At 46.6% G+C, this 27,422-nt stretch overlaps 1 protein-coding gene and 1 pseudogene across 1 annotated transcript in view; both read right to left on the bottom strand.

Annotated features, from left to right (window-relative positions):
* The window catches only part of CLIC2 (chloride intracellular channel 2), a 36,222-nt gene extending 9,010 nt beyond the window's left edge, over window positions 1–27,212 (bottom strand). Inside the window, exons 1-3 of the mRNA XM_020975641.2 lie at window positions 26,942–27,212; window positions 7,602–7,711; window positions 1,248–1,373 (exon numbers count right to left, since the gene is read on the bottom strand). Of these exons, the coding sequence (XP_020831300.1) occupies window positions 1,248–1,373; window positions 7,602–7,711; window positions 26,942–26,998 (293 nt within the window). The 5' untranslated portion in view covers window positions 26,999–27,212. The remainder of the gene's footprint in view (window positions 1–1,247; window positions 1,374–7,601; window positions 7,712–26,941) is intronic.
* On the bottom strand, window positions 12,211–15,898 carry LOC110200353 (polyadenylate-binding protein 1 pseudogene; annotated as a pseudogene).
* Window positions 27,213–27,422: the final 210 nt, after the last annotated feature.

Raw genomic sequence — 27,422 nt, 5'->3', positions numbered from 1 at the left:
CCCCATTTTCCTGTAGGGTAAGATAGATTTCCATACCCATTTGAGTGTGTATGCTATGCCCTCCTTAAGCCAAATCTGATGAGAATAAGATTCACTCACTCCCTCTCACCTTCCTCTGTTACCCCTCCACTGTAAGAGCCTTTTCTTGTCTGTTTCATGTGAGATAATTTACCCCATTCTACCTCTCCCTTTCTCCTTCTCCCAGTATAATCCTCTCTCACCCCTTAATTTTATTCTCCAGATATGATAGGGTAGGGCTTCTTAACCTAGGGTCTATGAAATTGGTTTTTTATACATATTTTGATAATTGTATTTTGCTATAATTGGTTTCCCTTATAATCCCAATTATTTTATTTATTTTATTCATTATTTTAATTTTAAATTTTTTGTTTTATTTATTATTTTGTTTTAATTTATTTATTTAAAAATAGAGAAGGTGTCCATAGGCTTCCCAGACTGCCTGCCAAAGTGGTATATGACACAGAAAAAGTTATGAACCATTGAACTGGAGGAACTGAACACATTCAGGAAATGGGAGGTGAGGGTGTTAGAAGGTTGGGGAAGAGAGGTAGGCCATAAACCAGGTGCTAAGGTCAACCAGAATGAAAGGAGAATATCTCAGAGGTGAGGGGAACTAGAACTCAAAGCCAGTTTGGGTGTTCACCTGCAAGGGAGGGAATCTGAGGCAGTCCATTTCGAAGGTAACGGTAACAGGAAGATAATCCTTCAACGGAGACAGCCTAAAGCTATGAATGTGGGTGTGGAAAGATGAGTGAGCAATCGGGAGGGCCCCATGTGGAAAGGACGCCTGCCCACGTGGTGTGTTCAGGGCAAAGCCAAGTTTGATAGAAGGGTCTGGCTGTATAGAAAGGTTTATCACAGGAAGAATATCCCTGCCTTGTGTTATAAAAACATAAGACGTTCAGATTAAAGTAGGTCTGCCCCATCTCACTGTGACCACTGCGCTCATTATAAATATCCTATGTCATCCCGCTTTTACTTCCAAGATCAAGTATAAAATCTCCAGATAAGACAAATCAGCACAATTAGTATCATTTCCCACTCTTTGGGAAAATGAGCAAGTGGCTATTTGCAAGAATCTCCTCAAGAGAATAAAAGAGACGTGTCTGGCTCCCAAACTCCATAGCCCTAGAAGTGAGTGAGTCAGAGGTTTTGAGGGTGAACAAAAGGAAGAGCAAATTCAATCGATCCACTTATGGTAGGGAAGGACAGGAAAAATTCTATACCTTGGAGGAGCCAGGACCTGCTCTAGAAACTCCTCGATTTTAATGAAGTCTGTCTTCAGTTCCTTGTTAAACAACAAGAAAGGAGGACTGGTTCCTGGGGCTAGTTCTTTCAGCTCTATAGGTTTCCTAGAGGGATTGGAAAGAAAGGGTTATTTGCCAAAGGGGTCAGACTCACCCAGGTGCATGCAGCAGCAAAATTCCTCCTGCAGTGGGAACCAGATGAAAATGTACTTGGGAAATGTTTCACAAAATAAATAAAAATGCAATAAAACACTGTTGTTGTTTAGTTGTGTTCGACTCTCCGTGACCCCATTTGGGGTTTTCTTGGCAAAGATATCAGAGTGGTTTGCCATTTCCTTCTCCAGCTCATTTTACATATTTACAGTTTACAGAGGAAACTGAGGCAAAGAGGGTTAAGTGATTTGCCCAGGGTCGCAACAGCTACTAAGTGTCTGAGGCCACATTTGAACTCAGGTCTTCCTAACTCCAGGCCCGGCACTCTATCCACTGCACCAGCAATAGATCATATAAATTTGTGATTTTCTAAGTCAGTATGAGACCTGCAGGGATCTATTTCTATTTGAGTTTGATACCACTGATTTAGACACTTACTAGAGAAGCCACCTACACGTTACCTAAGGAGATTACAGAATAAGCCATGAGAGCAACAAATGAGAAGGTCTACCTATTCAGGGCTAATAGAAGGTCAAGGACTTCTATCAAATAAAGAACACTGATGATCACTTTATACTTTTTGAGAGTTGTTCACAAATTATTCTGTCCTTTTACCTCTCCTTTTGGTCAATTTTACTCTTTGTGGACATCTGTCGGAAGGCAGATAATCAGCCAGTTGATCAATGAGTACCTATTAAGCATTTACTATGTACCAGTGCTGGAGCTACAAAGCAAGTCAGAACCAGTCCCTGCCCCCAAGGAGCTCACAGTCTAATTGGGGAGACAACATGCAAACATATACAAACAAGCTAGATACCGGATTAATTGGAAATAATCAAGATGGAAGGCACTAGAATGAAGAGCAATTGGGAAAGGCTTCCTGCAAAAGGTGGAACTTGAAGGAAGCCAGGGGAGTTGAGAGGCAGAGATGAGGAGGGAGAATTCTAGTTTGGGGGACAGAGAGGGAAAGTGCCCAGAGTCAGGAGATGGAGTGTTTGAAGAACAAGGACAGCATTGCTAGATCATAGAGTGCCTGCAAAGGAGTATAGTTTAAGAAGACTGGCAAAGTAGGAAAAGGCCAAGGTGTAAAGGGCTTTAAAAGCTAAAGGGAAGATTTTAATAGCAGAGTAACACAGTCAGACCTGAGCTGTAAGAACATCACTTTGGTGACCAAGGAGAGAATAGATGGGATTGGGGAGAAACTTAAGGCAAGGAGATTAAGCAGCCGGCTCAGACCTGAGGCAATAGGAGCCTGTAACCAGGATTGGTGGCTGTGTGAATAGAGAGAAAGGGATATATACCAGAGTTGTTGTGAAGGTAGAAAGGGGAAGACTTGGCAACAGATTGGCTACTTCACTCACCTAGGGTGAATACAAGTGAAGAGTCAAGGATGACATTGAGCCTGGATGATTGAGAGGATGGTGGTGCCTTTGATAGCAATCTGCTAGTTGGGAAGAGAGGAGGCTTTGGGGGGAAAGATAATGAGTTCTTTTTTGGACATAAGGAGTATGAGATGCCTTTGGGACATTTAGGCAAATGACGATGCAAGCCCAGGTATCAGGAAATAAGTTATGGCTGGATAAAAAAGACCTAGAAATCATCAGCACAGAAATGATAATTGAATCCATGGGAGCTGATGAGATCACTGAATGATAGAGTATAGAGGGAGAAGAGAAGAGGGCCTAGAACAGAGGCTCAGAGTTAGTGGGCATGATCTGCATGAAAATTCAGTAAAGGAATCTGACAAGGAGTGGTCAGCAAAGTAGATGGAAAACCAGAAGAGAGTTAGTGTCCTGAAAACCTAGAGAGGAGGAAGTATGTAGAAGGAGAATGTGACCCACAGTATCCAAGGCTGCAAAGAGGTCAAAGAGAATGAGGATGGAGAAAGGGCGATTGGTTTGATAACTTTGGAAAGATGATGGTGGCCTCATCATTCATCATCTTAAGTGAATGATGAGGCCTGACTACAGAGGGTTTAGAAAAGAGTGAGAGAAGTGGAGGCACCAAATGTGGAAAGCTTTGTCAAAGAAACATAGGACAATAGCTAGCAGAAATGGTTGAATCAAATGAGAATTTTTTTTTAAGGCAGCGTGGAAGCAACCAACAGGTAGGGAGAAGTTGAAGATAAAACATTGGGGATGATAAGAAGGGCAGTCTTCTGGAAAAGATAGGAGGAGGTGGGATCATAGCTGCACTTAGAAGGTCTGGCCTGGGCAAGAAGGGCCAGAGACCAGACACCAGAATGGAGGAGATAATGGAAGAAGACATATGAGTTATAGGAGATGATGAAGAGGAGAAAACGGGAAACCCATTGACTGGCCTCAATTCTTTTTTGGTGGAGTACAATTCTAGGTCTTCAGGTGAGAGAACAGTGCAATGGGAGGCTTGAGGAATGGCAAGAAGGTTTGGAATAGCTGCTGTGGGTGTCCTGGCAAACACAGGCTCCCCAAGATTTCCTGTGAGGGCTGAAGGGTAGTCATCCTGTCATGTGTGCAGGGTCATCATCAAGTGATCAAATCAAGTGATTCGAGAGGATTGCCTTGCTGCAATGAATGCCCAGTTAAGATTAGATAACACAAATTTGCAGTGGACCTTAGTCAGTAAATGGAATTTGGGAGGTGATCCATCTTCTTTTCTCTGGGATTTAATTGAATTCAAAAGATATTTCTTGAGTGCCTATTATGTACTAGGCATGGGAGAAAGCAAGATGAAAAACAATTATTTTCAAATTCCTCAAGGAATGTATAATCTGTAAGGGGAATATGACATACACATGAATAACCAGAATGCAAATGAGAAAGTGCATGGGAGAAGTCAAACCATGAGGGATGTGGATGGAGTCAAGGAGGTATTACTTAATATCTAGCCAAATAACCCAATACTGTGGCTATCAGGAAGAGCTGACTCCAAATGCTGACCCAGACACCTGGATGGGTTGGGTCACCCTGGGCAAAGGGTTAGTCTTTCTTTGAACCTCAGTTGTCTCATCTATAAAATGAGGGTAATGAGAGTGCCTTTTCCACACGGTGGCTGTGATTACCAAATGAGATAATGCATGTGTAATCTGTGCTACCTTTTTATTTTTTCTTTATTTAATATTTTATTTTCCCCCCAATTACTGGCCTACCTTTTTAAATGACTATTTTCCTCTTGGCTTGGGCCAAAGTAGATTTGAAGAGAGAACCTGCCAAAACAATATGTGATGATACCGGCATACCTTCCCCCTCAAAAGGGGTCTTGGGGAGCCTTGAGGAAGCAATGCATAGAAATGGATAAAATGATAGGCCAGAGGACTATGAGGCCTGTACTCTGGTATAGGAGGTGAAAAGCCCTAAGTTCCTGCCCTGGGCACACAAGGTGAATTTGTACTTAAAAGGTATTCTAACTGTCCTTGGAAAGTAAATGTGGATGCTAGTGGCCATGTGACAAGGAGGGCCTCCCTGAACAGAGACCTTAGAGTGGGGGCTACTAGCCACTTGCTACAGAGGGGGTTCGTGGTCAGAGATGGCCACTGGATCCTTCCCAATTCTGTAATTCTGGGGGAGAATTTAGAGGACAGAAGCTAACTGGCCTCCAGATTATAAGGAGAATAATGAATAATGACAAGAATTGCAATTCAGACAGCAAAATGCTTTACATGCATGATTTCATTTCATCCTCATAACAGCCCTATAAATGGCACACTAATAGGTGTGTAATCATCTCTCTTTCCAGATCAATTAAGCAATTGGTCAACACCTACTATGAGCAGGCACTGGACTAAGTAAGCACTAGGGATAGAAGCACAATTCCTACTCACAAGGCGCTTACAGGCCAAGGAAGAGACAAGGACATACACAAATGGATATAGCACAAATAGAAAGTAAACCAATATGTTACATACAGACAACGGAATGCCTTCAGTAGGGAGAGGGGATGGATGACCGTGGCCTCTAGTTCCACAAAGCTACGCGTAGGCTCTCCTAGCCAGCCATTTTCATGCATATGTAGAGTATGTGTGTGTTACCCACGTAGGTTATGTGTGTACACATGGGTTGGTCTAGATGTGGCTCAAAGGGAGTCATTAATAGATATTTCTGGAGTCTCCAAGGGAGTTTTGCTACCTGTGAAGCAGGGAGCAAGAGATTGGGCCCATGAAGTTGACCACTTCCCTCAGAGAGGGAAGGCCAGGCTAAAATGAAATCTATCACCTAGTCCCTTTATATTGCTAGTCTAAGGGAAATAATTTTTTAGGTTCGAAGTGTGCTCCTGGCCGTTATCCCTTAATAAGGAGTGCCCTAAACCAGAAGTGTCAAACACAAGGTTCATGGGCTAAATGTAGCCCTCAACACTCCCCAGTACAGTCTGGACCAGATTAAAATGGAATTGGGAAATATTTTTTAAAAAACAAAAATACAATAAAATGTAGATAACATTATTAAGTACAAGGTGGTTTGGGAGGGAGGGCACTAACTTTAAGTTGGGGGAATCGAGAAAAGCTTCTTGCAGAAAATAGTGCCCAAGATCCATCTTAAAGGAATAAAGGGACTCTCTGGGGCAGTGGTAAGGAGACAGGGGAGTCTAAGCATGGGGAATAGCCAGTACCAAGGTAGAGAGCTTGGAGGTGGGGTGTCATGCATGAGTGAGAAACAAAGTGTCTCAATGGCAGATCATGGGAAAGGAAGGCTGGGAAAATGGGCTGGGGTCAGGATGCAGAGGGTTTTAAATGTTAAACAGAGGTGATTCTATTTGATCCTAGAGGCAACAGGGAACCACTGGAGTTGGTTAAATAGAAAAGTCACATGGTCAGATTTACATTTAAGGAAAATAACTTTGGCAGCAGGATGTAGGAGAGACTGGGATGGTGAGAGACTTGAGGTAAGGAGAACTATTAGGAAGCTGTTGTGATGATTGAGGTGAGAGGTAATGAGGATCTAAACTAAGGTTGTAGCTGTGTGAGTGGGGAGAAGGCTCTGGATGCAAGGGATATGTTGTGATGGTAGACGTGTCAAGGCTTGGCAACCGATCAGATGTGGGTGGTGAGGGAGAATCAGAAGCTGAGGAGAATGCCAACTATAAGAACCTGAGGCACTGGAAAGATTGGCAGAGATTAGGCAGTAATTAGGCAAAGAGGAGGTTTAGGGGGAAAGATAATGAGTTCAGTTTTAGACCTGTTGAGTTGTCCTCAGATAAGGAAACTGAGACAGACTTTAGGTGACATGCTCAGAGTCACACAGCTAGGAAGTTTCTGAGGCTGGATTTGAACCCAGGTCTTCCTGACTACCAGTCCAGTTCTTTGTTTCCAACGCTACACTGCCTGTGGAGGCTGATGGAGTCTTCACAGATGTTGTTTCCCAAGTTTAAGCTTAACTGCAACTGGGAAAGACCAGTGACATCGGCTTGGGGTAGGATGGATACTTCAATAACTGAACGTGTTTTTTCATATGCCTCATGTTGTGCACTAGTGTCTAATGTAGGGGGTGAGGGCCAGCCTGTGATTTTATTGGTGTAGAGATTTTCCTAAGTGCATACTCCTTTAACATAGCGCTGGGCACAGCATAAGTACATAATAGATGCAGCTTGTTATATAGAGAGTTCCCTGGGACACTGAGGGCTTAAGTGATTAACCCAGGGTCCTTGTGTCAGAGGTAAGATTTGAATCCAGGTATTCCTGGCTTTAGGCAGCTGGGTGATGAAGTGGCTAGAGTGCTGGGCTTGGAGTCAAGAAGACCTAGGTTCAAATCCAGCCTCAGAAACTTCCTAGCTATGGTAACTTGGACAAGTCACTTAACCTCTGTTTGCCACTGGAGAAGGAAATGGCAAACCACTCCAGTATCTTTGCCAAGAAAACCCTATGGACATAGGTCCACGGGGTCTTGAAGCATCAGACACAACTGAAAAACTGGCTCTAAGTCCTCTATCCCACACTCAATGCTCCCTTTCAACATCTATATATTGTAGTATATCTTTGTTTTTTAAATGACCTAATGTGAAGTGACGCTCTAGGTTCTACCAAAAGCGAAGGTCACATAACATGCTAGATTATCACTGGTTGAACCTGAAAGGTCCTATGGTGGCATGATATGATGCCATTCTCCCAGTCTTGTCATAACTGGGCCAAGCACAGGGTCAAGGCAGTCCTTCACTTCTGTCTCGGTCAATCCTGGGTCCCATTAACAAACAGGTCCTGCTTTCTCTCACCTGGTCATGTCAACAGTCGTCACATTGAACTTGACTCCTTTCAACCAAAGGACCATGAAGAGGCGCTGGCAAAAGGGACAATTTCCAATGCTCTCCCCATCAAAACCAGCCTGTCAAGGGATGAAAAAGGAAACATAAGACATCTTTAGCTGAAAGTAGAGAAAAAAGCAACTCCACAATCTTGTTTTCATATTTAAAATAGAGAATGTAGCAAGTTAATCCCAAATGTTTAGCTAAATCAATGAGTACTTATTAAGTGGTTTACCGTGTACCCAGCCTGTGCTAATCACTGGGGATCCAAAGAAGGGCAAAAACGGCTCCCAACTTGGAGGAGATCACATTCTAATCAGGGAGACAACATGCAGACACATACATACAAATAAGATGGAGACAGGGTAAATGAAAGGTAATCTGGGAGGCAAACGGAAGGGACAACAGCAGAGGGAAGAGGAGATCTGAGCTGAGTGGAAGCCAGGGAAGCCAGGAGGTGGAGGTGAGGAGGGGAAGCATGGCAGGAATGGGGGATAGTCAGTGAAGGGCAACAGAGACAGAGAGTATCACGTGTGAGTGGAGTGTGACGTAGGACAGGGCTGAGTTATGAAGAGATTTCAAAGCCAAACAGAGGATTGCATATTTGGTCCTAGAGGTAAGAGAGAAGCACTGGAGTTTATTGAGGAGTGCAGCCTGCTCAGACCAACACTTTGGCAGCTGAGGAAGATGGCCTGGAGGAGAAAAAGGCTTGAGGCAGGGAAGCCCAGCAGCAGCAGCAGTTTGGGCAGAAGGTGACAAGGGCATGAATCAGAGTGGTGGCACCTAGATGAGAGGTAGTACAAAGGTAGACATGCCAGGCATTGCCAAGCGATTGGCTATGTGGGATGAGTGCAAGTGAGGAACAGAGGATGTTAGCAAGGTCGTCAGCCTGGGGGACTGGGAGATTGGTGGTAGTCTTGGCAGTAATAGAAAGGTTCAGAAGAGTGGAAGGTTTGGGGGGAAAGTTAAAATTCTGTTCTAGACATGTTGGGTTTAAGATGACTACAGGACATTCTGTTTGAGATGTTTGAAAGGCATTTGGAGATGTGAGATTGGAGGTCAGGAAAGATGGTACAGCTTATAAAGGAAGGAAGTCATTTTCATAGAGATGATGGGAGCCGAGGAGATCACCAAGTAAGGTAATCTAGAGGAAGAGGGCCAGGCCAGACCTTTGGGAGATACTTACGGTTACTGGACACAACCTAGCTGAAGATCCAGTAAAGGAGACAGAGAAGGAGCGGTCAGACAGGTAGGAGGAGAACCAGGAGAGAGAGAGAGAGAGAGAGAGAGAGAGAGAGAGAGAGAGAGAGCGAGCAGTGTCAGAGAGAATCTTGAGAGTATCCAGGAGAAGAGAGTGATCGATAGTGTCAAAGGCTGCAGAGAAGTCAAGAGGGAGAACTGAGAAAAGGTCATTAGCTTTAGCAATTGACATGATTAGTAACCCTGAAGAGAGCAGTTTTGGTTGAATGACCTCAGATGCCAGATGCATTAGTGGTTTAGGCCACTTTTTATCTTGCCTAGCTTCCTGGGCAGCCTTATTACCCAGTCATTTGTCAGCTAGACTTGATTGGTGGGGTTACAATACAAATACTTGGTAGGCACTACTGGGACTGTCCTTTTAGAAAAGAATTCATGCTTGTGTATATATTCTGCTGCATTTCTGTATGTTGTAGAGGAGCGGAATGCCTTCAGTAGAGAGAGGGGATGGATGACCATGGCCTCTAGTTCCACAAACCTACACGTAGGCTCTCCTAGCCAGCCATTTTCATGCATACGTACAGTATGTGTGTGTTACCCACGTAGGTTATGTGTGTACACATGGGTTGGTCTAGATGTGGCTCAAAGGGAGTCATTAATAGATATTTCTGGAGTCTCCAAGGGAGTTTTGCTATCTGTGAAGCAGAGAGCAAGAGATTGGGCCCATGAAGTTGACCACTTCCCTCAGAGAGGGAAGGCCAGGCTAAAATGAAATCTATCACCTAGTCCCTTTATATTGCTAGTCTAAGGGAAATAATTTTTTAGGTTCGAAGTGTGCTCCTGGTCGTTATCCCTTAATGAGGAGTGCCCTAAACCAGAGGTGTCAAACACAGGGTTTATGGGCTGAATGTAGCCCGCAACACTCCCCAGTACAGTCTGGACCAGATTAAAATGGAATTGGGAAATATTTTTAAAAAACAAAAATACAATAAAATGTAGATAACATTACATTTTAAAACTAAGTTGATATGTGGCCCACAGGGATCTTTTTCTTTTAACCAATTAGTGGCCCCCATTTCTATCTGAGTTTGACACCATTGCCCTAAGCCATATCTGAAGGCTTGACCCTCTTTCCACCAATGCTAGCCACACAAAGACTATTATATAGAGTGAATAGCAAATAAACACATTTCTCCAACCTCATAGCAAAAAGAGAAGTTATACTAATTCGAATATACCAGACAATACCCAGAATGAGTTCTCCCACTGGGAATGAGATAGCTCATCCAGGGGGAAATTCCCCCATCACTAATGTACCCCATTGTGCTAGGGATAGGCACATGATCGAGGTGCCAGCTAGGTGCCTCTATGGTCTTTCTCTCCCTCTCCTTTCAGAGATCTTGGAAGCGCATATGACCCATCTTGAAGCTGGAAGCCAGAAGAACAAGAATTTCCTCTCTCCCAAGCTCACTCTCAATAACTCTACAATAGGCTTGAGCCCTGGGTTATGCTCATGTTGTCTTCCCTGACAAAGTGCTTGCTATATATATACTAGGTTTTTCACAAATGCTTGTTGATTGACTGGTTCATACTGATGAGTGAGCACCCAGCTTTTCCTTGCATATCATAGCATTTAGGGCTGGAGAGATCTGAGAAGTCATCTAGTCCTAGCCCCTTATTCTGTGGGTGAGGAAACTGAGGCCAAGAGAGGTTAAGTGACTTGCCAGAGGGGGCAGCAGAGCTTGGATTTGAATCCAGGTCCTCCTGTTACAAAAGCCAGGTTTTTTCTTTTGTATCAAGCTACCTCCCAATATGTACCTATATCTTTCAATAAATAGCATTAGGATATGTGACTTGGTATGGTTCTCTTGTCATTTCCCTCATGTGACTACGGACAGACCATATAACCATTCACTCAGAAATCATTTGCTATGAAAGGAAGCAAACAGGGGAGACTAATTACCTCTCCCAAGTCTGAAAATTAACACCTTGAACCCAGGACATTGTTCCCAGGTTCTTCTCCTAAGGTGATTCTCTATACTTCCATGAATTTATACATACTCTTCCCTCAATCCCTGGCCCACCCCTCCATATACCAAAATGTCTTCATTCCTCCTCCCCCCAAATGCCACACTTGCTTGAAAACATAGCACAGAGCTGGCTTCCTCCTTAAAGCCTTTCCAGTCTGCTGGCCAACTTTCATTTGGTCTTTGCCATTGTTGGCTAGGCCTTTTGAAATTTCTCATTGACTGCCTGGCACACCATCCAATCGTGGCGACTGGTCCATCGCCAAACTTCTCTGTGGAATCGCCTAATCGCTTCCCCATCTCCATTGATGTCTGCCAGACTGGAGCTTTACTGACAGATTCTCAGGGACCTTAAGCTCACACACTCCCCAGGGCCTATCGTGTCTTTAGTCTCTCCCTCTCTTTTCACATCCTTATTCTCTTCTGCCTACATTCGGAGGAACCTTTTCTTAAAAACAACAACAACAGCAACAACAGCAATAACATACCAAACCCTGCACTTAACGCTGCTTCCCTCTCTTGTTACTGTTCTATCCTTTCTCCTTATGAAAATGACACCCCCTTTCTTGGTCTGTAAGGAGAGAAAATCGACTCTAACCTCATTTCCCAGAGCTCAGCACCCTACTATTAAGAGAATGGCAGATTTGGGGCTATGAAAGGAAGGACCAGCAGATGGGAAGTGATCAGATACAAAGGACGTGAAAGCAGTTGGTGCCACCAAAGGCATATAGCCACGAAAACGCTACAGGGTGATTCTGGGTACTTGGGCCAAGGTAGGCCTCTCCAGCTGCTATGGAACTGATTCTACCCCAGCCCAAGATGGCAGCAAATAAATGAAAGATGTGTGCAATGTGTTTGGTGCATTCAAAGGAAAACACCTGCCCCATATTGCTTCTCTGGAGAGTAGAGGTATCAGTAAGCCTCTGGAGCTTGGAGGTATCACCTTTTTTTTTTTAATCTCTGAAAAGAGATAGAAAAAAAGCCAAATAACATCTTTGTGGTGTCTGACCATCTTACCAGGTATTCAGAGGCAGACCTAACCGGCAACCAGGACTTTTCTACATTGACCAAAGCGTGGGAGAAGAATTTTGCCGTATGTCACTTCCCGACCAGGATCCATTCTAATGAAGGTCAAGATTTTGGAGGCAGTTGCTCAGGGAAGTGGAGTTTCCAAAGATACCACACCATCCACAAGGAGACCGCGCCCCCTGCCCCCATTGAGACTTGAGTAGGCTAGAACCCTCCTAACCATGTTGGGTGCCCTGAGGCCTAAGCAGAAGACTCAGCCCGGGGTACCGCTTATGTGGGCATTAGTCTATGCTCTAGAACTGCGATCAAAATAAATTTACTCAGTGTTATTAAAAGGAAACAATTTAATAAAAACACACACTATTATTTGCCAGGGCAGCAATGCTTGGTCAGGAGGAAATCCTGCAGAGCAGTGGGAACAATGCCAAATCTCAGGAACACCAACCTCATACGTGCTGGGCTTTTTCCTGCCTCAGGAGATGAAGAAGCCTCAGGACCAACCCCTTCTGTAAGATGACCTGGTCCCTTTAAGGAGAAAGCAGCCCAGGCCCCAGAAGCATTGGATATATCTCCCATACCTGCTGATGCTCGGGCTAAACCCACGTTTGTCAATTACTTGGTGTTTTGGAGTCTCATAGTATAGAGGACAGTTCCCCACTATGAAATATCATGAAATATCTTTGTTTTGAGTTTATGTCTTCCCAAGCAACACCCCCACCCCCACCCCCCCAGTTTGTTATGGTAGAAAAGAAGCATTGGCTAGGGCCTCCCAAACCACACATTTCAACAGACACAGAGTTGAGGTACACCTCAAGCCTCAGTCTCACTCTCAGGGGCCCACATTTGAAGGGAGCCTGGGCTATACTTGCTTTAGGCCTGGTTCACCAGCCACCTTCTCCAGGACTCCTTTCCAAACCATGGTCCCTTGTCACTACTTGCCAATTCTTCTTTTAATCTCTCATTGATTGCCTGGCACACTACCCTATAGTGGTTACTGGATGGCTGCCAACCTTCTCTTCTCCAAGTTCCTAATCTCTCCACCCTCTCATCCTTCCTCTGCCATCTAGACTTGGGCTTTACTGACAGGTTCTCAGGAACTCTGATCTCACACATTTCTATCCCTCCTGTCTTCAGCTTGCCTCTTTCTTTTTCTACCTTATTCCCTTCCACCTACAAACATTCAGATCTCTCCTCACCTGGAAAAAAAAACAGGACAAAACAAAACAAAAAAAACCAAACAGACCAAAAAAAGCACCAACCCACAACAAACCCTGCACTCGATGCTCTATCCCCCTCCTTACTATGGAATTATAATTGGGATGGGGTGAGGGGGACTAATTGGCACTTGTTTTATCACTGTTAAAGGAATTTTTATTACAGCAAGAATTTTATAATTCAAATTATGTTTCCTTGCTCAGCTATCAATTCTGTTATCTAAAACAGTGGTGATATTCTGAGCTTTTCTACAATAAAGAATTACAAAGTTAAAGACAGGAATGCTTCAGTTCCTCATCTGTCAAATGAGCTGGAGAAGGAAACGACAAACCACTCCAGTACCTTTGCCAAGAAAACCCCAAATGGGGTCACAAAGAGTCGGACACAACTGAAACGACGGAACAACAACAACAACTGTGCTGAAAATTCCCCACCCCCACCCCCACCCCCATCTATTAAACATTAATTTGTTTTTAAATTTTACTATTTTTTGGGGTTTCTTTTCTTTTTTTTCGTTTTTTTTCTTTTAAATCAATAAGTAATCTAGGACTAGCATTAAGTTTGCTAGACCTGGCATCTGCTTGGTACATCAAGTTCAAAGTTTCCTTCCCATTTTTTCTTTAGTTTGCAATGTTTTTTTTTTTCCCCCACAATAGACATTGTTCTTCTGACGAAGCTGGGGTTCCATTTCTCATCCCTCATCTTTTCTTTTAAACACTGGGCACGTCGGAAGCACTGTTCACCGCTTTCTGGGCAGCCTCTTTCGCCTGGTGAGCTTGCAGCACAGCTACGGCTTCATCGACCTTAGAGCGCAGAGACTCAGGAGACTCCAGCATGTGAAGAAGCTCCGAGTTGTCGATTTCTAGCAACATGCCAGTGATTTTCCCGGCCAGAGTAGGGTGCATGGCCTGAATGAGTGGAAACAGGCGTTCACCCAGCATCTGCTTCTGCTCTTGTGGAGGGGCAGATGCCAACATAGAAGCAGTTAAAGGTTCCTGACCTTGCACGTGAACGGCAGGCTGCTGCACGGTGACCTGCGGTTGAGCATTAAGATGCTGTTGAGGATTGCGAACACCGGCAGCGTACTTATACTGTGGAACAGAGCGGACAGCAGGTGTACCTGCAGCAGCCGCCCCCGCTGGACGTGGACCCAAGGTCTGAGATGACGTGTTTGCCACACGTGTGGACACCACTCTTGGCACCTGTGAAGAAGCTGGTCTCATGGTACTGAATGGCGGCCTGGGAGCCGCTGGGCGGATAGCACCGGGCATGTTCTGGAATGGATGAGGTCTGGCTCCCTGAGCGGTCCAGCGAGGACTCGGTCTGAGAGGAGCGATTTGGCTAGCAGGATAGTAGGCAGCACGGTTCTGAGTCTGAGGAATAGCTGCCATGAAGTAACCTGAAGGAGGCTGATAAGGGTTGATCACAGGGTTGGGCACAGCTCTGACACTGGCCATTCTCTGCATGTACTGGTTTGTGAGGTGAGCCTGCCTCTCCTCTTTGCGCTGGGCTAAAGCTATATACAAGGGCTTGGTGGCTACGATCCTGCCATTCATTTCAGTGACAGCTTTGGTGGCTTCCTCCGGCGAAGAGAAACACACGAAGCCAAAGCCTTTGCTGCGGCCCCCTTCCATCATCACCTTTGCGCTGGTGATTGTACCAAATGGGGAGAACTCCTTCCGCAGACGCTCGTCATCGATCCCATCATCGAGATTTTTCACATATAGGTTCACCCCCTGGTACCTGGTGATCCTGTCCTGCTTCATCTGTTCAAATTTGCGCTTGAGTTCAGTCTGGCGCTCCACTTTCTTCTGAGCCCGGCCCACATAGATTTTTTTCCCATTCAGTTCTTTCCCATTCATTTCATCTACAGCCTTTTGGGCATCTTCATGCCTCTCAAAGTTCACAAAGCCAAACCCTTTGGACGTGCCACTTTCATCAGTCATTACCTTGACACTCAAAGCAGGTCCAAACTTACCAAAGAGCCTCTTAAGTCTCAGATCGTCCATGTCCTCGCCAAAATTCTTGATGTAAACGTTGGTGAACTCTTTGGCTCTGGCCCCGAGCTCCGCCTCTCTCTCTTTGCGGGATTTAAAGCGCCCCACGAAGACCTTGCGGTCATTGAGCAGCATCCCATTCATTTTGTCAATGGCCCTCTCAGCAGCCTCTCGGGTCTCAAAGTGTACAAATCCATAGCCCTTGGACCCATTTTCATCACATACCACCTTGCAGGAGAGGATGTTGCCGAAGGCAGAGAAGGTATCGAACAAAGCCTTGTTGTCGATGGACTTGTCCAGGTTTTTGATGAAGATGTTGCCCACGCCGCTTTTGCGGAGGGAGGGGTCCCTTTGGGACCACATGATGCGCACCGGCTTGCCCTTGATGACATCGAAATTCATGGTTTCCAGGGCTCGCTCGGCGTCGGCCGGCTGCTGGAAGTTGACATAGGCGTAGCCCAGGGAGCGCCGGGTGATCATGTCCCTGCAAACGCGGATGGAGAGGATGGGCCCGGCCGGGCTGAACTTCTCGTACAGCATAGCCTCGCTCACCTCGGGGTGCAGGTCCCCCACGTATAGCGAGGCCGTGGGATAGCTGGGGGCGCTGGGATGCATCTCGCCGCCGCCGCCGCCTCCCGACGAGGAGGAAGGAGGAGGAAGAAGAGGAGGAGGAGGAGGAGGAGGAAGAAGAAGAGGAGAAGGAAGAGAAGGGCCACAGGCTGCTGCCGCCGCCGCCGCCGCCTCCGCCTCCGCGAGCTTTCCGGCAAGAGGAAAGAAACGGGTGGGGGGGCCGCAGTCTGGAGCCGGGGTGGGGGCTGGGCGGGGGGAGGGGAGGGGAGAGAGGGCGAGCGCGGAGGGACAAAAATCTACCGGACTCGGAATCGAAAACGGCTCCACGGCGGCGCAGCAGAGGGGGCGGCGGCAGGGGCGGTGACAGGGCCAGGGGCGGCTCGCTCGCTCCTCCGCTAGCTCCCTCCGCTGGGGGCGGGGGCGCTGCGGCGGCCTCGGGAGCTGGGAGGTGGCCGTGGTCCTGGCCGGGGCCCGGGGCCCCCAGGGTCGGGGGCCGGGCGGGCGCGGGCTGGGGGCTCGCCCTCGGTGGTGGATTCCTAGGGGAGGGAGGACCACAGTCAAGATGCTCGGGGGCGGGGGGGGGGGGAAGGCCTCGGGTTTTGACGAAGATGCTCTGTCATTTTTGGTCAATGGTAAACGTGGGCTTGGATCCGAGCACACAGCCGCACTCCCAGCACTCGCCGCCGGGTTTATCTAGCGGCCTGATGGGTGCCCAGTGAATGGCTGCTGACTCTGATCAATTCCCAAACGGATTTTTTTTTACCTTTACTTTACATTAAATTTTTTTTAAAAAAAAATTACCGTGATGCAGTGTACTAAGCCCTGGGCCTGGAGTCAGGAAGACCCGAGGTCAAATCCAGCCTCAGACTAATTGTGTGACCCTGGGGAAGTCACTTCACCTGTCTGCCTCATTTTCCTCAATAGTGAAATAGGGATAATAATAGTACCCACCTCCCAGGATCAAATGGGAAAATATTTGTAAAGTGCTCAGTGCTTGGCACATAGCAGGTGCCGTATAAATGTTTATTTCCTTCCTTCCTTCCTTCCTTCCTTTCCTCCCTCCCTCCTTCCCTTCCTTTCCCTTCCTTTCCCTTCCTTCCTTCCTTCCTTCCTTCCTTCCTTCCTTCCTTCCTTCCTTCCTTCCTTCCTTCCTTCCTTCCTTCCTTCCTTCTTTCCTTCCTTCCTTCCAGCTACGTAACCCTGGGCAAGTCACTTGACCTCTGTTTGCTCATCTGTAAAATGGGGAAAATGATAGCACCTGCCTCATAAGATTTTTGTGAATAACAAATGGCATGACCTATGTACAGCACTTTGCAAACCTTAAAGCACCACATAAACATTGTTGTTTTTCAGTCATATCCAACCCTCTGTGACCCATTTGTGGTTTTCTTGGCAAAGATACTGGAGCGGTTTGCCATTTCCTTCTCCTCCTCATTTTACAGATGAGGAAACTGAGGCAAACAGGGGGAAGTGACTTGCCCAGGGTCACACAGCTAATAAGTGTCCGAGGCTAGATTTGAACTCATGAAGATGAATCTTCATGACTCCAGGCCCAACACTCTATCCATTGCAGCACCACCTAGCTGTCCATATAAACACTAATCATGGTTGTCAGTGTCATCATCATCATCATCATCATCATCATCACCATCATTCTTCTAAAGCAGGATCAGATTTTCGAGTTTGTGACCCCAAGCATATGTGACCATAAAATACCTGCTTTAGGCTGTAAATTTATGGAGCAAACTCAATTATTCAGAATGCCAGTGTTCCAAGGTTACCATAGGAGAGCGAGGCCACAACTGATCATCCTCCAGGGTCTGTAGTCTGAAAACCATCCTACAGGCATAACTGTGAAGTCTCCAGAGGGGAAAGGAAGAAAGGATAGGTGTGCTGCCCTTGTCCATCATGCTTTAGAGGTGTCATGAGGTCCTCAGATATGGCATCTGCCCGGAAGAGGACTGGCTAGACTGCCACTACCACCTGTTGCCCATCCTAGGGGTCCTCAGGTCCAACTAGATGATGTCCATGGAACGCTAGGTAGTGGAGGGGATGGAGGGGTCTGAGTGATGCCTCCCCCAGTTGTCTATGCAAGGGGGCCTCCAGGCCTCCTGAATCTCTTTTTTATGGATCTGGGTGGTGAAGGGGATGATGTGGCTGAGGCCATGCCACCCCCTATGGTCTATCCCAGGTGGCCTCAGGGCTTCCCTGAGGGTCTTCGCAATGCTTTGGTTGGTGCAGGAGATGGAAGAGATAGAATAGCTACACATTTTTTTTTCTTTTTAGTGAGGCAATTGGGGTTAAGTGACTTGCCCAGGGTCACACAGCTAGTAAGTGTCAAGTGTCTGAGGCTGGATTTGAACTCAGGTCCTTCTGACTCCAAGGCCAGAGCTCTATCTACTGCACCACCTACCTGCCCCTAATAGTTACACATTTAAGGAGATCTCAGATACTCCCTGATAATCTTCATGGACCTTTGCTTGGTGCATGGACCTGAATTTTTTGCCCATCCAAGGTGATCTCAAGGCCTCTGTGGTGGTCTCCAGGGAGATCAACCAATAAGCCATCCATGAAGGCCTCAGACCATTCCTGAGAATCTGCTGGCAGCTTTAATTGAGGTTACAGAAGGAAGATCTGGTGCAATGACCCACCCCAGGAGGTCTCACATCCTCCCTGAGAACCTCCTGGCAGTTTTGGGTAGGGAAGGAGAAGAGAGAGCTACCCTGCTGTTGCAAGCAAGGCTTATCTCAGGGCATCCCTGATGGCCTTGGCAGATGGAGGGGTTTGAGAAGATCAGTCCTCCTATGTGCCCTCAGAGTCACTGTGACTGGGGCCATGGAGACCCCCTGCCCTTACCCCCTAACTCTTTAGTAGGTGGCCTCAAAGTTCACTCCAACAGCCTCAAGTGGAGAGCCCAGCAGGGAAGGGGCTGGAGGTCACCCTTTCAAATGGGGAGAGCATAGTTCATTGACTTGAATGTTACATGTTAAATGTTGAAAGAATAAAAATGTTCTGCCCCATCAAAAAAGGGGGGGGCAGCTAGGTGGCACAGTGGATAGAGCACCAGCCCTGGATTCAGGAGGACCTGAGTTCAAATCTGGCCTCAGACTAAATACTTGACACTTACTAGCTGTGTGACCCTGGGCAAGTCACTTAACCCCATTGCCCAACCAAAAAAGAAAAAGAAAAAAAGGGGGGAAGGCTTGTCAGATTTTTATTAGTCTTTCTACACTGCAAAGTCTTCCTGCGGCATCCTCCAAATCCCTGCACCCTGCTTCTCCCCCTGCTACCTCCTCTTCCCTTCCCACCTGCTCCTAGTCTCTGCCCCCCTGATCCTCACCAGGCTGCAGGGGACACAGCCCCCTGGGCTACAGAACTTGGGGATTTGGCTGCTCCAAGGGCTAATTTGGGGTGGGAAACTCTGGCCCCCTGGTCTCGATTCACTGCCTCTATCTTCCTCCTTCACCAAGCCCTCCTTTCTTTCTGGCTCCCACCATACTCCAGATGGGCAGGGACCAGGGCAGGGCGAGAGTGCCTGCCTACCGAGGACTAAAGGAAGCACTGAGGCAACTATTGGGGACCTGGGGACTCTCTGGTGCAGCAACCACCTGACCCAGGTTTGACTGCAGGCCCAGAGTCAGGTACAGAGAGGCCATCTTGGCTGCATGTATTGGGGAAGGAGACTTCCATGAGGGGAGGTCAAGATCTGGGTACCCTAGAAGTAACTAATTGGTTGTCTGGGGAAACTTCTCAGACCGGAACAAACCAGCTGGTTATCCTGACAATGAATCAGGAACAGGGGAGGTGGGAGCAGGGTGGTCTGGGAAGGCTGGCAGGACCAGGACATCCAAAGGGCCCTATCATTTCAGATGGGAGGCCATGTACTTATCTGTATTTACAGACTCTAAAATGAGAGAATTCCTCTGCTCCTTTGATGGGAGCTTTCCCCAAAACCAGGCAAAAAGAAAAGAGCAGAAGCACAACACTGCAGGTTTAAACATCAAAACATCAAACAACACATAAAGTGGGCAGCATGGCCAGCCACCAGGTGCCGCTTCCATCCAGCAGCAGCTCCAGCTCCCACTGGTCACATGGCTAAGACCTTTCACCGCTCCCGCCTCTGAATAGAAAAATGAGTGGTAAACCTCCAGCAAATTTTAACTAAGTAAAGAATTTTACAACCAAAAAGAACTAAGGGACCCAAAAGCCCAATTAAGGCATCAGTAGATAGGCTCTCTAATTGGGTAATAAATATATTGAAAGAGGGAAAGAAGGACCAATTCCTGCTTTCTTAAAATTGGAGCTCAATTCTTAGTCATATTTTTTAGTGGGTTTTACACTATCAACTCAGATTGCACATTCTAAATGAAATCCCTAATCTTCTCACTTCCCCTGTGCTGACCTGATGAGGTTTGGGGAGAGATGAGAGCCACCCCCCCACCAGGCTGCAGCCTTCTGGGGTATAGAACTTGGGTATTTGACTGCTCAAAGGTCTAGTTTGGGGTGGATATATAAACTGGCACCCCAGTTTATATATCCAGACTCGGGATGCCTCTGCTCACCTCTTCTCCTACACTCCCACACATCAAGTTAGGTGTTTTTGCTGAGGCAGCAGTCAGACCTAGAGTCAGTGACATTGCCCCCCACTCCCTTCCCCCACCCACTCCAGGAAGGTTCCTTCTTACAGGGCAGCTCAACTCAGAGGCTGAGGTTCGGATGAGGACTAGAGGGGAACACAGAGTGAATAAAGAGCTGGGTAAAAGGCTATAGAATTCTGACAAATTCCAGGCCCCAAATCAAGAGAATTCCCATGTTGGCCCAGGGCTGTGAGAGAGAACTGGGTGGCCTCCTGTCAAGCACTGCCAGTCTTCTCCTGCTTTCTCAGATGTGGCCAGTTTCCCATCCTTCTAGAGGCAGCCCTAGAAAATGTGCTGCCTCCTCTCTGACACAAACCTCTACCAACAGCTGGTCCTCAGGCCTGCCAACCTTCTAATTTCTGTAATAATCTCCTAAGAAACTGCCAGCCTCCATTTTCTTGCCCATTGAATCATCACACCCAGTTCTTCTCTGCTCCAAAGCATTCAAGGCTGCCTCAAGCTTTCCCTCAAACTACTCCCACTCTGCTTGCTTTCTGTGGGGAGACTTGGTTCCTGACATTCCCCTTGCTGGAAAATGCCTCCTCCATCTTTTCAGGTCTTTCACCTCTTTCCAATTTGGTTGGTTGCAAGGTGATGAAGTATTAGGCCACAGCAGCTCTTGAAGAATGCTTGCTAAGTCATGGAAGGGCTTTGCTCTACAAGTTGGTCAATTCACACCTCAGTGAGTTGTGGAATAAACACTGAGACCTTGTGAGAGCCCAGAAGCTCCCTGAAGACAAAGAGAACTTTGACCTCGGGCAAGTCACCATTATGGGCGTCAATATCCTTACAGGTAGATAAGCTTTACTAACATACAGAATGTTCAAACTAAGAGAGGACTGAGAGATCATCCACTCCACCCTTTTCATTTTATGGATAGAAAACTGGGATAACTGAACCCCTGGAATTGGTGAGATCTGAGAACTTATCTGTTCCTCTCCAGCAGACTTCCCTCTATCATCTCCACTCTTTTATTACTCTTTTTTTTTTTTAATTTGCTTTTCGGTGAGGCGATTGGGGTTAAGTGACTTGCCCAGGGTCACACAGTCTTTTATTAGTCTTCAACAACTCCCTATCTACTACCACCCTCCCTGCTGCCTACAACCCCATCCAAATCTCCCAGCCTTAAAAATCCCCACTACTTATCATTCACCGTCTCCCCTCCTTTTCATCTCCTTTAGAAAGCCATCTACACTTGCTGCCTTCACTTCTTCTCACTCCAGCTTCTGACCTCATCATTCAACTGGAGCTGCTCTCTCCAAAGTTACTACTGATTTCTTAACTGCCAAATCCAATGACCTTTTCTCAATCCTCATCCTTCTTGACCTCTCCACAGCCTCTGACACTGTCCATTCACTTTTCTCCTGGATTCTCCCTCTTCTCTAGTTTTTGTGACACTGCTTTCTCCTGGTTCTCCTCCTACCTGTCTAACTAATCGATCCCCAATCTCTTTCACTGCATTTTCCTCCAGGTAACACCCACTAACCCTAGGTGTCTCCCAAGGGTCTGTCCTGGGAGTTTTTTCTCTATATATATTATATCACTTGGTCATCTCATCACCAAGGGACAGCTAGGTGGCCAAGTGGATAGAGCATGGGCTTGAAATCAGAAAGACTCATCTTCATGAGTTCAAAGCTGGCTTCAGATATTTACTAGCTTTGTGATCCCGGGCAACTCACTTCACCCTGTTTGCTTGAGTTAGAGAATGCCCAGAGCCAAGAGGACAAGGAGGTCAATGTTACTGGATCAGAGAGTACATGCTGGAGAATAAGGTGTAAGAAGACTGGAAAGGGAGGAGGGAGCTGCTTTATAAAGGTCTTTGAATACCACACAGAGTATTTTCTTTTTGGATCCTGGAGGCAATAGGGACTCACTGGAGGCCTTTCCATAGAAAGCCTTTCTTGATCCCCTCCCCTCCCCAACCCAATGCCTTGCCCTAAAATGATCTGCAATTATTCCTGTCTATAGGTTGTTTATACATATTTGCTTGTTGTCTCCCCCATAAACTGTGAGCCCCTCAAGAATTGGGATTGTTTTTTGCCTTTCTTTGTACCCCCAGCATTTAGCACAGTGCCTGACACATGCCTAATAAATGCATGTTGACTGACTGGTCCAGATCCTTCATTTGACAGAGGAGGACACTGATCAGAGAGGATTTAGAGGTGGAAGCTAGTCCATTTGACAGCAAAGGCCTAGAGAGGGAAAGTGACTTACCTAAGGTCACACAGGGAGTGACAGAGCAGGGGTTCCAATTGAGCTTCTCTGTCTCCCCCAGATCCAGGGCCACTTTCACCTTTCCAGCTTTCACCTGTTCTATGATTCTAAATCAGCCCAGTCTTGAGATTCTAAATAGCCTCTCAGACGCCCAGACCTCTCAGCTCCATTTCTGTGGAAGAGGACAGACTAGCCCTTTGTCCTTTAGCTCTCTCTCAACCAGAATACACAGCATTGCAAATGCTCTGGAACTCCTGGATTTCTTGTAAGATTTTGCTTCACGTCTCTTTCTCCCTGATGGGACAGAGCAGTGTCCCCTCAGCTTTGGTTGCCGTTTTTCTGTGTGTGGGGTGGGGGGAGGAAGGGAGTGAACCTCATCAGTCTTTGGCAGCAGGCTTTCTTTTGTGATGCCTGTATAGGGAAGTCAGAGTACACAGTAGATCCATCTTGAACTGGAGGGAGTGAACAGAGCCCTAACATGGGAAGTGGGGGAGGGAATGGAATTTGACAGCAGACATAACAGGAAGGGAGGGCACCCTTTGGGCACAAGAGAATATTCATGGGGGGGGCAGTGTGAGGAGGAGGGAGAACATAGCCAAGTTTTCTGGGAAAACCCAATTTTGTTTTTTTTTTTCTTTGATGTGTTGATTTAAAGGGCCATGACACAAATTCCCAACCTGATTGGTGAAACATCTCCCAAGTGTTCCCTGGAAAATTGGCCAGAGGGGAAGAAGAGAAAAGGAATTGGAGGCAGTTTTTATTCTGTGTGCCTGAAAAAATGGTCCCCTCTACCTTACCAGATCTAGACCCTGGACCCTGAAATCCAGGAATCTGTGACTGGTCTTCTTTTCAGATGATGTTGCTACAAAAACCCTCAGATGACTCAAAATAGAAAAAAAAAGAAATGTGGAGACAGGAGAGGCTCCCAGCCCTGCAACACACTTGATGGGTAGCTAAAACAGATTCATTTTGAAAAACCTTTATGAAATACCTACTATGAGCTAGTTGCTGGGGTTGGATGCCCAGTCATGGCAGCTGTCCTGAACTATTTCCCCAATCATGCTACTCCTCAGAGCCCCAAGAGGCCAGATCAAGGCATCACACACTGCCAGGGCATAGAGGAGGCTGCCCCTCTGTTCACAAAATCATCAATGGTAGTGTGTAAACAGCCAAATCTTAGTCTTTGGGTGTCTGGGAGTTACAGACAACTGATAAAGTCCAAAGAAGAACATGGGCGGGAAAAGCTGACTAGAGAACATAGAAAGGTTTTGAAACCTTTGGTTCTCCAGACTCAGAGTGGGGCTGCCTCAGACAAATCACTTTACCTGCCAGCCTTGAAAGTGGAGATGATCTTATAAGCTCCAGCTTCTGCAGGTTGGTGCAAGGGGCAAATAAGATCTTGTTGGGAAAGCATACTGCTGCCTGTGCTCCAGAAATGGCAACTCTTAGCTGCCCATTTTACAGAGGAAGTTATGTGATGCACAATTTGAAGGTCAAGGGAAGGATTTTTTTTTAAATGGCTAAAGGCAAGGGGGTGCTGGTTAATATTGAACAAAATAGGACCAATACAGAAGCTTCATCTGCATTAAGAACATTTTCTCTATCACTTTCTAAAGTCTAGATAATCACCACACCAAGAACTCAAACCACGAAAATCAGACAATGGCTATTGGGAACCTGTGTAAGCAGGCTCTAGCAAGCCCCTGATAGGAGAGCTGAGTGTTTGCAGGTAGAAGGGAATGAGCCAGTGGAAAGGGAGAAGTTGAAGATGAAAGACAGAACAGGAATAAATGTCCAGTTGGAGGCAGGAAGACATGAATCATGATGGAGCAAAAAGAGCCCTAGCCAGGTCATCTGCTGGAGCCAAGGAGGGAAAGCTGGGAGGGAGCTCATGAAGAAACTAAGACTGTTGAGCCTGAAGAAATGTCAGGGGGTGATGGGAGAGTTGCCTTGTTTTGGTTGGCCCTACAGGAAAGTACCAATAGGTGGACGGTAGTACTAAGATGTACCCTGACACAGCTAGGTGGTGCTGCAGTGGATAGGGCCCTGGGCCTGGAGTCAGGAAAACCTGAGTTCAAATTTGGCCTCAGACACTTACTAGCTGCGTGACCCTGGGCAATTCACTTAACCCTGTTTACCTCAGTTTTCTCATCTGTAAAATGAGCTGGAGAAGGAAATGGCAAACTACTCCAGTATCTTTGCCAAGAAAATCCCAGTGGGGTCATGGAGAGTCAGAAAAATGACCGAGCAATACCACCACCAAGATGTAGTTAAAGGGAAGCAGATTTCAGTTCAACTTAACGGAGAGCTACTTGGCAACTAGAGCTTTCTAACAATGGAATGGGATGGTCTGCCTCTGTGAGGTAGTGAACTCTTCCTGATTGAAAGTGTCTCAGCAGTTTCCTTGCACCAGCTGTTTTCAACAAGCAAATCACTATTCCTTCCAAAGACAAATATGTTAGGCTTTTGGGCCAGGAGGAAATCTGTTAGCCTGCCTCTACTTAGAACACAGTATAGAATGTGACAAGTTCTGAGGATGGCTTAAACCTATCAATCAGCAATCTTTGATCAAGCGCTTGGTGCCAGGCACTGAGCTTTATGGTTGGGACACAGTGACTCTTGGGCTATCTCAGCTATCACCAAAACCAAGAGGAAGCTTCCAGGCAGTCAGGCAGCCCATCTGTTTAATTGTTTTGACCATCTTAGAAGCTGTGTTGCTATGGCATCCTCTCTGCCTTTTAGGTTGAGAAGTACTTGGGTGTTGGCTTCAAGTGTTCTTCACGTAGCTAACTGGACAACACCTTGAGGTTTACCTGTATCTGGCCCCTCTCATCTAACCTTATGGCATAGAGCTACTTTTGCTAAACAATGGTGTGGGTTAATAGCACCAGAAAGGAGTGTACAGGTCAGGCTTTTGTTATTAAGTCTGAGGACCCTAGAATTGTTGCTGTTGTTAATTGGAATACTTTCCTTCAAGACAGAGAGGTGTGGAGCATGGTATTATTAGGTCCAGGCAATGTGGTATGGGGATAGGATGCTGGACTAGGGGTTTGAATCCTGCTGAATTTAGATCCATTCTTGCTGTGTGACCCTGGATAGGTCACTTCACCTCTGAGTCTTTTTTTTTTTCTTCTATAATATGGGGATAATAGCACCTATTCCAACAGGCTTGTCAAGTGGGTCAGATTAGCTAATGTATGTAAACCTTAAGGCACTAGTTCAACATCAACTATTATTAGTATCCCCCGTATTCTAGAGGAAGAAACCAAGGGCTGGAGAATGAAAGGGACTTGCCAGGATCCCCCAGCTAGTAAGTGGCAGAGGTGGGACTTTTGCTCATTCTACCAATGGCCGATTCTTTTATGACACAGATAGAAAGTGTCAGAGTCATTTAGGACTTCAGCTGAGCCAAGTAGAATGCTGGAAATAAGCAAGAGAAGAGAGAGAAGGCTTGACTTGTTTTCTTCCTTGTTCAGTGCCTGGCATGTCACCGGGACTGGAGGGGCTTTCCAAAGGAAACTCCGAGATCGAGCCCAAAGTGGAAGTAGCCTCTCCCTAAGCTGGCCTGAGCTTGTCTCAGCCATCTCCTCCACCCTCAGCCCAGCTGGCTCCAGCCCCTCTGCTCATCCTTATGATCTGCCTGGCTGCTTGGTTCTAGAATCAGTGCTCTTCCCCTGCCTATGGCAGACAACTCGGGCTCATCTCACTTGATAATAACAATAACTGAGAGATCTAGAGCAACAGAAAGTTTACAAGTTGTGATTATCCCATCCCACAACCACCCCCAAGGAAGGTATCCACTATAGGCATTTTAATCCCTATTTATCCCTAGTATCCCAGTGAGGCATCTGCAGGTGCCACAGTGCACAGAGTGCTGAGCCTGGAGTCAGAAGACCTGAGTTCAGCTGTGGCTTCAGACACTGACTAGCTGTGTGACCCTAGGCAAGTCAGTTCACCATTGCCTGCCTCAGTTTTCCCATCTGTAAAACTGGCATTATCATAGCTCCTACCTCCCAAGGTTGTTGCGAGGACCAAGTGCTTAGCACAGGGCCTGGCACATAGTAGGTGCTGTATAAATGCATATTTCTCTCCTTCCTTCCTACTTTATAGAAGAAGAAATAGAAAATCAGAGGGGAAGTAACTTGCCTAGAGTCACACAGATAATGATCACAGGAGGTGGAATTTGAACCTAGGTCTTCCTCATTGGCAGCCCAACATTTGTTCATTCTTGCTACCTTGGAGTGAAGACAAATTACCCAGATTGTTTTCTGGAACTCCAAAGAGTAATGCTTTGAGAACTGTCCATCTTCCCAGCAAAAAAAATGGCCTCCTGATGCCCCCTGCTAAAACGTCTTCTTCCTGCTACCTTCCCCCAGCACCCCACCCCACCCTCCCTCAGAAAATTGGTCACCAGGCAAACTCACCTTGACAAAGAGCTCAATCTCAGGCTCCTGTTTGTCGCTGGGCCCCCAGCCTGCCATCTTAGCTTGCCTTCTGAACTGTCAGCTGTGTGCAGCCTACCCCCACCAAAGCACAGAACCCCAGTCTGATGCCCAGGAAGCAGTCAACCTTCTCTCAGTAGGCGCTGGCTGGGAAGGGCTAGAACTAGGGGCAGACCCTTATATCAAGATATGGAGTGACTAAACTTGAAACACTTAGGGGAAGTTCTTGAATTCATATTCCTTCTTCCTGTTGACTTTAAACTTTTGAATCAAGGAGGGGCCAAAGGGGGCGTGTATGGTGGAAGGGAGTGGTTGTTCCTAACCAGAGAGGTCTCAGAGCCATGACTCAGCATCAGAGAGAAAACACACACAACACACACACACACATACACACACACACACACACGAACAGATTCAGCACACCCCTACAGCCCTGCTTTTATCTGTCAAGTGGGCCAAATGC

Source organism: Phascolarctos cinereus, unplaced genomic scaffold (assembly GCF_003287225.1).
Source record: "Phascolarctos cinereus isolate Bilbo 61053 unplaced genomic scaffold, phaCin_HiC Scaffold_8;HRSCAF=390, whole genome shotgun sequence".
Classification (NCBI taxonomy): Eukaryota; Metazoa; Chordata; class Mammalia; order Diprotodontia; family Phascolarctidae; genus Phascolarctos; species Phascolarctos cinereus.
The sequence above is the reverse complement of the archived record's forward strand: the minus strand, read 5'-3'. Positions and strand labels throughout refer to the sequence as shown.